Raw genomic sequence first — 13613 nt, forward strand, 5'->3', positions numbered from 1 at the left:
TCCAATTTCCAATGCTTTTACTTCTACTCCACTACATCTCAGAGGCAAATATTGTACTTTTACTCCACTACAATTATTATTGAAAACTTTAGTTACTAGTTACTTTGTAGATCGGGATTATTACAAAACATGCATTAACCACCTCAGCTCTACAGTATATACATTTCGGCCATTTGAAAATAGCCGATCTACAAGCTCGCAATGCGACGTAGATCTGCTATGCGACGTAGATCTGCTATTTTCAAAAGATTTTTATACATTTGAAACCTTGTGAAATGGGAAATTCTGCATAATGAGTACTTTTACTTTTGTACTCAACTCATTCAGTGCCAAACTTATTTCTGGCTTTATCACCCCTGTGCCAAGGCCAAAAATACATTGAAAAAAAGTGCTTAGGAGCCGAGATACAGCCTTTTTCAGTAAGAAGTTAAACAAGAAGTGAATGGAGCAGCAAATCTTCAAATCATGATATCTTGGGTTCTGATTTTTTATTTTTTATTTTTAATTAAAAATATATATATTTTTTTTAATTTATTTTTTCATTAAATTTTTTATGACGTCGGTGACGTCATTGGCACTCTGGGCTTATGAAAAACGTGAGGTCGGCAACGTCAATGGCACTGAATGAGTTAAGTATATTTTGAAACCAATACTTTTGTACTTTTACTCAAGTAAATTTCGAATTCTGGACTTTTACTTGTAACAGTGTATTTCTACATTGCACTATTGATACTTTTACTTAAGTAAAAAATGTGAGTACTTTTTCCACCACTGCCAGACAGTGACGATGTGTTTTATAGTTTGTAAAATAATCAATAAGTACAATAGACAGTCGACACTGCTTTTGATATGCGTTTATTGGTAGGATGTATAGAGTTTAGTAGCTACTCTACTAAACAAAAATGTCTATAAAGTAATAGTAGTTACAGACAGAGTTAACATAGGAAAATCCAGAAAACCACTGAATATGTTGTGGTCACTTGGCTATTTAAAGTGATGGTAGTTTACAGTGTTACATAGGATAAACCACACCACTGTCAAAGTAATGGTAGTTTACAGTGTTACATAGGATAGACCAGAACCCCAGTGAAGATACTGTGGTTGTCTGTGTTATCAAAGAGCCTCTGGCCAGTAGGTAAGGTCAAGTACACCCTGTCTCCCACCTCAAGCTCTAGGATCATTCCATTAGAGAGGTAGAGATTACCAGATCCATGGTTGTAGCTTTGGCCATAGATGACACTCTGCTCATTCTTATACATCCTGATGTACACATACTGGCCTGCTGTAGTGCTGGCTACAGTAAATCTGAAGTGGTAGGCTCCTTTCAGTGGCACTGTGAAGACACCTGTGAGACAATAGACAGACAGACAGACAGACAGACAGACAGACAGACATACAGACAGACACATCATATAACACATTAAATAAAACTGTGTGAATAAATCAATGGTTTCACCCAAAAGGGCATTCTCTGATCATGGTAATACCTTTAACCACTTCAACCCCTATTCTGGGGCTAACATTCGGCCTATCTATGAGCTTGTTGATTAGGCTATTTGCGGTGAAGATATTCACTTCACCGAAACAGGACGGGGCTCAGTGTAGTGTAGAGACCTTGGAAATCCGGTCAACTAAGTATAGGGTTTTAATGGGGGGGATGGAACCTACTCTGTAGCAGATTTTGTATTTTGTTTTTCAGTTCAGGTTAAAAACTACAGCAGATTAAAAACATGACATGCTGCAAAACACTGACCTTACACCGTGACGGAAGCAACACAGCTGCAGCTAATCAACTAAATAATGGCTGTGTTAGTTTTAGGTGTGTGAATCAACAGTCAGTGCACATTCACTGTGAAAGTGCACATTCACTGTGAATGTGCACTGACTGTTGACTAGTGTGTCTATTTTGGCACATTGGCACACCCATAGCTCTGAGCACACCTACATTTAAAACACCCATTTTTAATTGTATTAGCTGCAGCCTGCCAGGTTTTTACCTTTTACTGGAGGAAAACAAAATGATCAGACAGACAGACAGACAGACAGACAGACAGACAGACAGACAGACAGATCGATTTTCTCTTGCATGAGACACTGATACAGATATTGCACTTATTAGCTCCAGGCAGTATTAGTTGTCTGCCAGTACATGTCGTAGCCTATCCCAGGTTCTAAGTTTCTCAATGGAAGAGTAGGGAAACCGCATCCAAACACTGCAGATGTACTAGTTACAGTATATTGTATTAACATACTTTACCATATAGATTAGTCAAAGTAAAATAAGTTCCAGATTGCAGCATTAATCGGTACCTACCTGTAGATGGATTGTATGCGTTGCCGATGTTAACGAAGACCTTGCTGAAGACCAGACTGGTTTCAGAATTGAATGTTCCAACTTGACCAGCATTAGTCAAACCAGCAGAGAAGGCCACCTTTGGTTTGTCTGTCAAGTGTCAACACAGGGGAATTGTATTATTTATTTCAATCTGTAATATTATAAAAGGATTTACAATATATATTCCACTTTAAAATAGTCCTGGGAAAGAGTTCCCCAATATGATAGATACAGTATATTTCGAAGTGTTTTTTGGACCCCAAAACAAACTAACAAACAAACAAAAGTCACCAGTGACAGGTGTTTTCAATGAGTCTAACATGGTAAAAATGTAGTTTGAAGTTATATGAGCACAAACAAATATCTAAATATTGAATCAAGAAACTAAAAAATGACTAAAACTTTTGAACCTCAGGTCACACAATCAAAACAAGTCTCCATATAGCCACACCCATTTTTCTGCCTAACAAAATTTAGCATTTTCGGCCTCGGTCGTTTTAAAAAACATTTTAAAATAGTGAATATAGCCGAACTACAAGCTCACAATGCGTCACAGCTATTTTCACTACTTTTGTGTAACACACTTGTATGATAAAGTATGGCATTAATTTACGAAAAAACTAATTTGAAACATGGAGATGTGACTTCTGCATACAATTGCTCTTTAGACATCTTTGTCACATTTTAGATGTTAATGTGTTTAAATATACAGTGTATATTTATAAAAATGTGAACATTTTCAGAAAACTGTTTTTAGAACTGGATTTAAACTGGATTTAGAAGGTGTTTTTAGAATCAGCCTCAGGTCTAAATGGGATAATGCAGGACAAAAGTAATAATAAGAGTACACACAGTAACCATGTCAGGTAGTGTCTTTACTGTAATGAACTGTTCCTTTATAGATAATTTGTCAATTGGATGAGCCAAGCATACCTGCATTCTGTCTCTCCAGTCGCTCCACTCGGCTCTCACTCGCATTCAACCTCGCTGCTACAGTGGACAGCTTGGCAACCTGGGCTGAAGAAAGCACAGCATTCAGATTAAGTCAATCATAAATATTCATGCACTCAATGGTTAATTTGATTTCACCGAAAAAGGAGGACTTTAATCCCTTGTGAATTATATGGATTAAAAAATATAGATAAATATAATTTAAATTTCATATATATATATATATATATATATATATATATACACACACACATAATTCTCAGAGTTTTCAACACAGCCCTCTACTACCTGCATACGCTGCATATCAAATTACCTTCACATTCTCTCTTCATTTCCTCCACCATGTTATCACTGACACGCAGTTTGGCAGCGATTGCTGAGAAATGTCAAAGAAAGTCATGTTAAACTGTGAAATAGTTTAAAAACATTGTTGTACAAACATTTTTTTTCTTGCTTCTTGCTTTTAAAATTCTAGCAACAGCATGATCCTAATCAGTGCTATTTCAATAGGTAAAAGGTAAAGCCATTACTTTATTTCAAACCAGTTACAACCATTTCAACCATTAACACTTTCGGTAGGACAACAGCCTATTGACAGTGGGCTTCCATCTAACTGTTGCACATAACAGATTTTTTAGGGCTTATTTAAATATGATGACACATTTCAGATATGTGTGTTTGCTAGGCCGTAGAAATGCTGCGTTGAGCATCTGCGTAGGTTCTACGACGGGTCTTACGTGTGTCCACACAATCTGCGCAGTACCATAGCAGCCACGTAGATTTCAGCTCATGCGCTGCCTACGCAGCCTGCGTAAGAGCCTGGGACCCGGCGAAACCAACGCTCTACCCTCATTAGTAGCAGCTGGTTCTGCCCAACGTGCAATCGCTTCCCACGTCCATGGCGTTACGTTTCTGCTAAAACTACATTTGGGAGACAGAATGGCGTATCCTACTCTCCTCCTACTTCTGCGAGAGGCGTAGCCCTGCAGTGCTCTCCTACGAAGCATTTTGTTACTAGCGCCCTGGGGCGGTAGTAACACCCCGTAGCGAAATAGATCTATGAAAAGACCGACCACACACACACACACACACACACACACACACACACACACACACACACACACACACACACACACACACACACACACACACACACACACACACACACACACACACACACACACACACACACACACACACACACACACACACACACATTTAATTTATGTATATGTATATGTATGTATATATATATATATATATACACATATATATATATATATATATATATATATATATATATATATATATATATATATATATATACACATATATATATATATATATATATACACATATATATATATACACATATATATATATATATATATATATATTGCGGCCGGGCCGGTGCGTAACGACAGCTTGCAGATCTTTTTTTTTTTGGGTAGGGTGAGCGTCCTCTATGCATGAACCCGAAGTTTACAAATTGTACTGTACTCTCACGAATGATCTCTGATCTGATCATCTGATAAAAATATTAAGCAAGCCAAGTTAACTAAAGGACGTAAGACCCCAGTTCCCCTCACAAAGTCACAGCTGACGTCTGCAAGATATAAATGTATATGAAAAAAAAAAATTACCAAAAGTCACAGCGTTCAGTATGGGTCGTCCACTAGCCTAGCGGTCTAGGCGCATGTCACACAATTTGGGAATCCATCGAGATAGCTGTCGCGGGTTCGACTCTAGTATCGACGACCTTTACTGTGTCTCTCCCCTTTTCCTGTCAGTCTATTGTCCTGTCCAAATAAAGGCAAAAAAGCCCCTAAATATATATTTTAAAAAAAGGACGCAGAATGTCCCATTTCCCAAGTTTAATATGTATAAATATATTTTTTAAAATAGCAGATTGCAAGCTCACAACGCCTCTTAAGCTTGTAGATGTAATTTAATGCATAAATATATTCAAACGTTGTATTTAGAGTGGACTGCTTCAGGACATCTGACAGTTGGCTCTGTCACCTCTTATGAGATGATCGGAATTTGCTAGAATTTATAAACACCGGATCCATGCATATATAGGGAAGCAGTGAGCTGGGATTGAACCCGAAACTCCCACTCGCCAGCACGACACGTTACCAGTCATGCTAATAAGCCTGAGCTCGATAGCCAGTTCTTTTGCACGCCGTTTCTCGTTTTGTGTTGTTGAAAGTCTATTCTCGGAGGTGGGAAGCCTCTCAGCACCCCACCTACTCTGTAAAATACACTTTTTGGGCAGAAAATAAAATATGTCAGCGAGACGGAAATTATTTTTATTTACTCCACAGTGCCCTCTACAGATTTTGGTTAATGGTAAGTTCAATCCTACAGATCTGTAGAGGGCACTGTGGAGTAAATAAAAATAATTTCCGTCTCGCTGACATATTTTATTTGCTGCCCAAAAAGTGTATTTTACAGAGTAGTTGGGGTGCTGAGAGGCTTCCCACCTCCGAGAATAGACTTTCAACAACACAAAACAGCCTTTGCTTTGGTGAGTAGCGAAATGATTTTGTTTATTTTTACTACTCTTGAGCACTCGCAGGGCAGCGGAATTCCTTGTACAAGCGCAGAGCGAGGGGTGTTCCAGGGCGTTAGAGGGAACACACTAACGCTCTGAACCAGGGCTACGCTGCTTCGTCCTTTATGCATGAACCCGAAGTTTACAAATTGTACTCTCACGGATGATCCGATCGTCTGATAAAAATATTAAGCATATGGCAAGTTAACTAAAGGTATATAAATGATGCTGAGCTAAACATGTTTCCTAAATTTCGAAGTTTTATAGTTAAACGTTATGATGAAAGTCCCCAGTTCCTCTCACAAAGTGACAGCTGTTGCGCTCGCCATTTTTATGAATGGTTAAAAAATCTTTTGAAACTAGCAGATCTCCAAGCTCACAACGCTTCACAAGCTTGTAGATCTGCTATTTTCAAAAGATTTTAATACATATTAAATTTGGGAAATGGGACATTCTGCATACCTTTACTTTTGGTATTTTAAGTATATTTAATTTACTTGCATAATGGGGACACTTTAGTGTTTTATTTAACTTGCAGATGTCAACTCACCACTGTAATTTCATTCATAAATATATTATTCAAAAGTTGTATTTGGAGTGGACTGCTTCAGGACATCTGACAGTTGGCTCTGGTATTTTTATGATCCATTTCACTTTCGCAAAGGGTGTTTAAACTGCAGTGTAGCGGCAGACAGCACTACGTAGTTTACGTCGGCTTTACGTAGACTTCGTCCAGGAGGTCTTTACGTCTATGCTGTCTCGCGAATGTAGTTTTAGCACACACGTAACGAGAACCTACGACGATGGTGCCTCCTGAAGCCAGTTTAGATGCCACGTTGGGCACACACAGCTGCCACTAATGAAGATAGATCGTGGCGGGGTTGCTACTGCGCATGTGCGTGGAGGCTCTCACGCAGCTTCTAGGCTGCGTCTGAGCTCAAAGTCGTTTGGGAAACCTGGCCAATGCCTATTGACTTTGTCGTTTTCTTTCTGGCATCTCATGCGTGTCACGCAGGACATGTGTTATTTCCACTTATTTCCACTCTGTGCCACTAGGGGCAGCAGCGGTCTACTGCCTAGAGCTGCCTACAGTTACTGTATCCTCTCCCTTTACTTTACACTTTTGTATTATGTTTTGACACTTGCTTTGGAAAATGTAAACGTATTTTTTTCTCATGCCATAGCTCATTTGAATTGACAAATTGTTTGTTTGTTTATTTCTGTGGTGGTGTTTCAGTGGCACTGATGAATGAAATAATTAAGCATTTTGAAATAGCCTAATATTAAATAATTAAAATATATATTTAACTCTTAACTTCCTAGAAAGACAGAGAGATATCATGTCTGTTGCATACAGTACACATGTGACATTTATTACCTCGCGCTCCTGCATTAATAAATAAATACAATAAAGTAACGGGCGTCAACGCTCCTATCTGCCCCTTTTAACCGTTATTTCATTATTTCTATTAACCGGTTATTCTATGAAATATATTTATAAGATTTTCCATATTGCTGTCAAGTTTAGTTTAGTTTTATGAGCACATTGTTATAATATAGAAACAATACATGACGAGGCACAAAGCTCTGCGGCTTTCATCATAAAGTTTAAAAATAAAAACTTCGACATTAAACAAATATATTTAGCTCATCATCAGCTATATATTCTCAGTTATCTTGGCATATGCTTAAATTTTTTATAAGATGATTGGATCATCTGTGACAGCACGTTTAATAAACGTCGCATTTTCATTTTGCGCTGATGTCTCGTTAAACCCATGGTGCTGGTGAATTCTCTCTCTCTCTCTCTCTCTCTCTCTCTCTCTCTCTCTCTCTCTCTCTCTCTCTCTCTCTCTCTCTGGTTAGTGAGGGTTTAAAATGCTCATGTTTATTGCATGGTCTTCTTTCTGTATCATCTCTTTGACTTGCTTTTCACCATTTCAGATCTATCGGTCCAATGGCTTCTCTTAAACGTGTGCCTCGCAACCTGAAGGTTGCCAGTTCAAGGCTCACTTCAGGCAGACTTCATTTGAAGCGCAATGCAAACAACATGACTATCAATGAATTCATGTGCAATTGATAATGATAACATGAAATGCTTAATTGAGAGTATGTTTTTTCAATGTATGATATACTTCATTCTGAAAATAGCCGATCTACAATCTCAAAACTTTTCAGATAGCAACGTGTTTCTGAGCTTGTAGATCGGCTCCTTTCACTGGTTTCGGTTCAGAGGAGACATACAATTTCTCTATTGGTAAATCTCTCTAAATACGAAATACCCATGTAGCAGGGATTGTTGAAGCTGAACATGGTCCATTTTTTTTTACATTAATAATGCCTGGCTTAGACCCCGTGGAGATCTGTCATTGTTTGGGGGTTATGGGATCATTTGCGTCCTTTGCGTCATATATGTTAACTCCAATGCTACTGAACGGGGATAAATTAAAGTAGTGAAAATAGCCGATCTACAAGCTCACAAAGTGTTGCAAGCTACCCCATCCCCCTCTCACGCTGACTGTACCTGTGAAGGTCTACTCTACTGGAATGGCTGGGGGGAAAAAACGACCCCCATCCCCCTCTAACCTCTGACTGTAGCCTACATGTGAAGGTCTGAGCTGAGCTGAGCTTTGAGCCTAGGCCAAACAGTATGCCGTGTCTCTCTTTCTTTGAGCGGACGGGGGGGAGGGTTATCAAGGCAGGCTATTTGTTCAGAGAGAGAGAGAGAGAGAGACGGGGGGGAGGGTTATCAAGGCAGGCTATTTGTTCAGAGAGAGAGAGAGAGAGAGAGAGAGAGAGAGAGAGAGAGAGAGAGAGAGAGAGAGAGAGAGAGAGAGAGAGAGAGAGAGAGAGAGACTCAATCTTTTTCAGGCCATGACCCCCCAAAATAACCATATTGGGGACCCCCATTTTGCGTGTGCGGCTTTCATCATAAATTTAAAAATAAAGATGATCGGATCATCTGTGACAGCACGTTCATGTTTACTGATAATGTTTACTCATAACATCACTCCGTTCGCGACTGCATACAGAACGTGTGTCGGCTCTGATGTTTATTAGACAGTATGGACCTCCGCTCAGGTCCTGGAATCCAGAGCCTTATGTCAAGACTTGGCTGCGAGCACATCGCGCGGCAGAAAGCACAAAAACCAGAGTGGCACAGCCTGTCATGTCAGATAACCCAGACCCACTTTGGCAATTTTTATAAGACAGGGGTTATTGGCGTCTTTTTGGTTTGTTTTATTTTATTTCTATTCTTATTTCTTCCTCAATATTGTTTAAGAATTAATGTGCTATCCATGACATGCTGTCACCAGTTTACCAGTTCACTGTCTGTTATTTAATGATGATCGAATATTGGCTAAATGTTTATAATGTCTTCTGTCCAAACAATGAAAAGCACTAAGAAAAGGCAAGTGAGTCTCTCTTTAATTAAGCATGATGAGCCATGCGTTTTCCACAAAACAATTAAATATCATTGAATATAATTGCACCCTTGTCATTACTACTATGTTATTATAGCTTTCAGTAGGCCACCACAGGCACAGACAGTGCGTTTTAGCGCAGCGCGGCCTGGCTCAAGAACCGCGCTCCCCCACTTCCAAAATTAGCGCTAGCCTACAACACTGGCCCAGGCTCTTGCCAAACCGGTTATGTTAATGATATGCAGCCTATTCAAATAAGCCAAGTGAGGAACTCTGCTATCCCCCCTACAGTACCTCTGTATCTCTTCTATCAAAGTATTTGTTCAGATACAAATTCAGAGCGGCCAATTTTTATATTTTTAATGCACCAATTGGCCTACATGAAGTTAGAGGGATGGGCAGAAATGGTGTAGGCTATTTTCAACTGTTAATGGGGTTTTCTTTCTTCACAAATGAATTCTACTTTGTTGTACAACAGTGTCCCATAAAAGTTGCATCATGATTTGAATTCCGGACTGAAAACGCCACCCTTGCGTCTGCGTGTGTACAACCAAATACGCATCCCCGTCAGCAACAAGTGGACATGGAGTAAATGTACTTAGTTACTTTCTGCTTAGTTACTTTCACGTGCATATAAATGAGCCATGCGGTCTTATAAGAATGAAAACAAACGCCTCGCTGTTGGCCTTTCATTTACGCGACCCTATCGGTTGGGAGGAGTATTGCACCCTGATACATTATAACTCTATGAGAAAATGGCCGCCGATCGGATTAAAATGCTTTTTATTGAACAATACGGAAGATACAGGTACTTATACCCACTCGAAGTGAATTGTAACATCCATGGCCATGAGTTAAGCACTTTATATTTGAAATCTGAACGTTTATGTAGATGTACGGGTTGTAAATAGAGAAAGTACGAACACCCGGTTGAATTCAGCCAGAACGGTAGTGACTGGTTAAAAAAAAAGAAAAAAGACGCACGACATTCCATAGGCTAAATCAATGCATTTTGTGATCGAATCGCACAGAGGCTGCTCTACACACTCACACAGACACAAGCACGCAGAGATTTAGCTATTTTATGGATAGATATATTAGATGTCATTAATTTATTTACCGCAATATTTCACCCGTGGTTTATCCGATATTAATTAATAATTATATTTGATTGACCCAAATCCACCCAAACTGCGGTTAACTGCGGCAACCACGGCTAAAACCGCGATCCATTTGTACACTCTCAGAGTTACATTAACATTGATTTTACGATATAAATTCAAAAATAGCAATTATATTTGTCCATGGAGTGGGATTCGAACGCGGATCGTGGAATCAATGGTCGTCAGCTTTCACCACTACGCTAACTGAGCATTTTCAAAACAATAGAAAGAAGTAACCTAAATACTACACAGCAAATGATGCGAGAACAAAAAAAAAATAGCCAATCTACAAGTAGGCCTACACGACGTGTATAGTAGTATATAATAGTATATTATATTAATTATAATTATAATTATAATCACACACACACGCCAGGCATTGTGAGCTTGTAGATCTGCTATTTTTCAGTCCCAGGTCAGGACTCACATCTCGTCTGTCTGTCTGTCTGTCTGTCTGTCTGTCTGTCTGTCTGTCTGTCTGTCTGAAACAAAAAAAAAGTGACTCCAAAGCGCCACCTCGTGGTAGTATTTGGAACTAGATTTACTGCACGAGTGAGTGAGGCAAATGAGAAGTGTGATGTCAACATGAGAAACGACAAAGTCAATAGGCACCGACTGTATGTGTGTTTGCTAGGCCAAGATACACTGTGTATCTGGAGAATATACTGTATACATATGTATTTCTCCCATCATATTTTTTTATTGAAGCGTGCATTATATAAACACAAGCGACAGAGCAGACAAATATGTTCCAAAGTAGTTTTTCTTGTTGCCCCCATCCCGTTATAATGTCCTTAACACAGGACCAGTACAACAACCTTCCTTAACCTCTCTACCCATCCCAAAAAGAAACAAAAACATCTTTATAACATTATTTTAGTTGAGCAATGTTGATAGCTAAGTGGGGGGTGCTCACAAAAGCCGACGTTAAAATGACCCCAAATATGTTTGAAAGTGAAATATTCCTTTACGGGGAAGTACTCAGACCTTTAGTTGTCACACAAAAATGGAAAACAAATATTCCCACTCCACACAATCAAATTTCTCAGCATCCAGGGATTTCAGAAGATGTTCGGGAGAAGCACAATATTTAAGAGTCTACTAATGTCATGCGATAATTGCCACCCTCTAACAAACCCTGTTTGATCCTAAAACATTATATCTGGGAAGCAAGGGTCTGCCAGAACCTTGGCTAGGAGATTTACTTCTGAATTTAACAGACTTAAGTCTCTAACTGCTGCTCTTGTCCTTCTTGAGAATAAGCAAATATTTATATTCAAAGTTGGGGGAGGGACATCAGTGAATCACTAAGGGTGCGTTCGGATATTGCGCACCGGAGCGCACTCGCCTATTAGTTTGTATTGGCCAGTGCGCTCAGTGCTGTATTTCCGAACGCACCCTAAATATCTGATATTACATAAATAATAATGCATTACTTTAAGACAAATAGTTATTTCCTCTAACTCCATAGGACGATCCAAAACCGTATTGCTATAATAGGGAAATTGAAACTATCTAAACACAATTATCTATCGCAGTCTCACTGGGGGTTAGAGAATGGCAAAAAACCATGTGTCGTTGTGAACATGTGTTGTATATAAACATTAAAGGGATAGTTCACCCAATAAATTACTTTTTTTCTATCGATTAATCACCCCATGGAGACTTGAATTCATGGATTTTTTTTGTCACATTCCAAGCCAATAATTTGATGACCGGCAGCGGTTCCGGTAGGAGACACAAAAACAGTGTCTTCCTTTTGTCTCCTACCGGAACCGCTGCCTGCCGGTCCACTGGTCATCAAATTGTTGGCTTAGGAATGCGACAAAAACAAAAAAATATCCATGAATTCAAGTCTCCATGGGGTGACTAATCGATAGATTTTTTATTTTTTTGGTGAACTGTGTCATACCCGCATTCTGTCTCCTCAGTTGCTCTGCTTGGCCTTCACCTGCCGTCAGTCTCAATTCTATGGCAGATAGCCGGGCTGAAATCATCAGAAGTATATGGCATTAGGTCAATCAGTCAAAACAGTGTCTTTCTGAGCTCAAATTAAGTAATTAATAACAAAGTAAGTCATTTCTTCTCTTACCTGCATTCATGGCCCATATTCCTGTTCCTGGTGCAGAAGGAAGCTCAAGACTATTGTCGGTCTGAGGCTGAGCCTCCGACACACAGATAAGTAAAACAAGCAAAGCCCCAAGACCCTTCATTCTGAAACCTTGTGTTGCTAAATGATACTGCACAGCTGTCTTATACACTCTGGAAAAGGAACAACCCCTTTCAAATAGGCCTACACTTCATCAAGTGCAACCTGAGACGTGTTTTTTTTTCTTTTCTTTTTTTTTAAGCTGACATGGATCTTGCGAAGACATTTTTAAAGGGTGAATTCCGCGTTCGTCTGAGGACACTCCCAATAATAACTGGTTTAACACCAGTTATTGGAAGTGAGAAGGAAACTGGCAGAGATGTGCAAACATAGTCATATAATTGTTTCAGGGAAGTTCACCAAAAAAACTGAACCGAAACTCATAGAACAATGGTGGAGGTTGTGTGAAAAAACAAGTGCATTTGCAGTTACTGCCATGCTCTCATTGTAGGATGATAAAGTAATGTTGTTCAATTACACATATGTGCAAACATAGAGTGACAAAAATAATACCCCAAGGAGTTTGGACCAAATTATGATTGTTATTATTATTAATACAGTATTACGTGTGTGTCAAGTTGTTCATTCACTCCACCATCTGTACTGGAATGTATATTGTATGGATAAAAAGTAAGAGCATCTACATAACAGTACGAAGCATGACCATGTACAGTATGTATTTTATACTGTAGTGTTAGGACTCAAGCAAGGCTATAGCAGCTAAGTATCTACTAGCTAGTAGCTACTACACACACACACACACACACACACACACACACACACACACACGCACACACGCACTCACACACACACACATAGTGGTGGAAAGTCCATTTACTAAAGTACTGTACTTAAGTACAATTTTGAGGTACTTTACTTTACTGGAGCATTTCCAATTTTCAATACTTTTACTTCTACTCCACTACATCTCAGAGGCAAATATACTTTTTACTCCACTACAATTATTTGAAAACTTTAGTTACTATAGTTAGTTATAGTTATAGCATTCATTAACCTCTTCAGCCCCTTTGAC

At 39.1% G+C, this 13613-nt stretch overlaps 1 protein-coding gene across 1 annotated transcript; it reads right to left on the reverse strand.

The window, feature by feature from the left end:
• Window positions 1-839: 839 nt before the first annotated feature.
• Window positions 840-12685, reverse strand: LOC308077118 (cerebellin-1-like). Its single transcript, XM_080417676.1, has 6 exons — window positions 12524-12685; window positions 12344-12418; window positions 3600-3662; window positions 3269-3352; window positions 2315-2443; window positions 840-1345 (listed from the first exon to the last, which is right to left on the reverse strand). Exons 1-6 carry the CDS (start codon window positions 12642-12644, stop codon window positions 1062-1064), a joined length of 756 nt encoding a protein of 251 aa, XP_080273802.1. The 5' UTR covers window positions 12645-12685; the 3' UTR covers window positions 840-1061.
• Window positions 12686-13613: the final 928 nt, after the last annotated feature.

This window comes from Gymnoscopelus braueri (genome assembly GCF_963280865.1).
Source record: "Gymnoscopelus braueri genome assembly, chromosome: 21".
Taxonomy (NCBI): domain Eukaryota; kingdom Metazoa; phylum Chordata; class Actinopteri; order Myctophiformes; family Myctophidae; genus Gymnoscopelus; species Gymnoscopelus braueri.

What these genes read in the sequence shown, in the direction of transcription:
- LOC308077118 (XM_080417676.1), bottom strand. Translation starts at nt 12,644, where the DNA reads ATGAAGGGTCTTGGGGCTTTGCTTGTTTTACTTATCTGTGTGTCGGAG. An exon ending in ACTGGAGAGACAGAATGCAG is followed by an intron (nt 2,444 to 3,268) that starts GTATGCTTGGCT and finishes GACACTTGACAG; the next exon opens with ACAAACCAAAGGTGGCCTTC. An exon ending in CGCATACAATCCATCTACAG is followed by an intron (nt 1,346 to 2,314) that starts GTAGGTACCGAT and finishes ATTGTCTCACAG; the next exon opens with GTGTCTTCACAGTGCCACTG.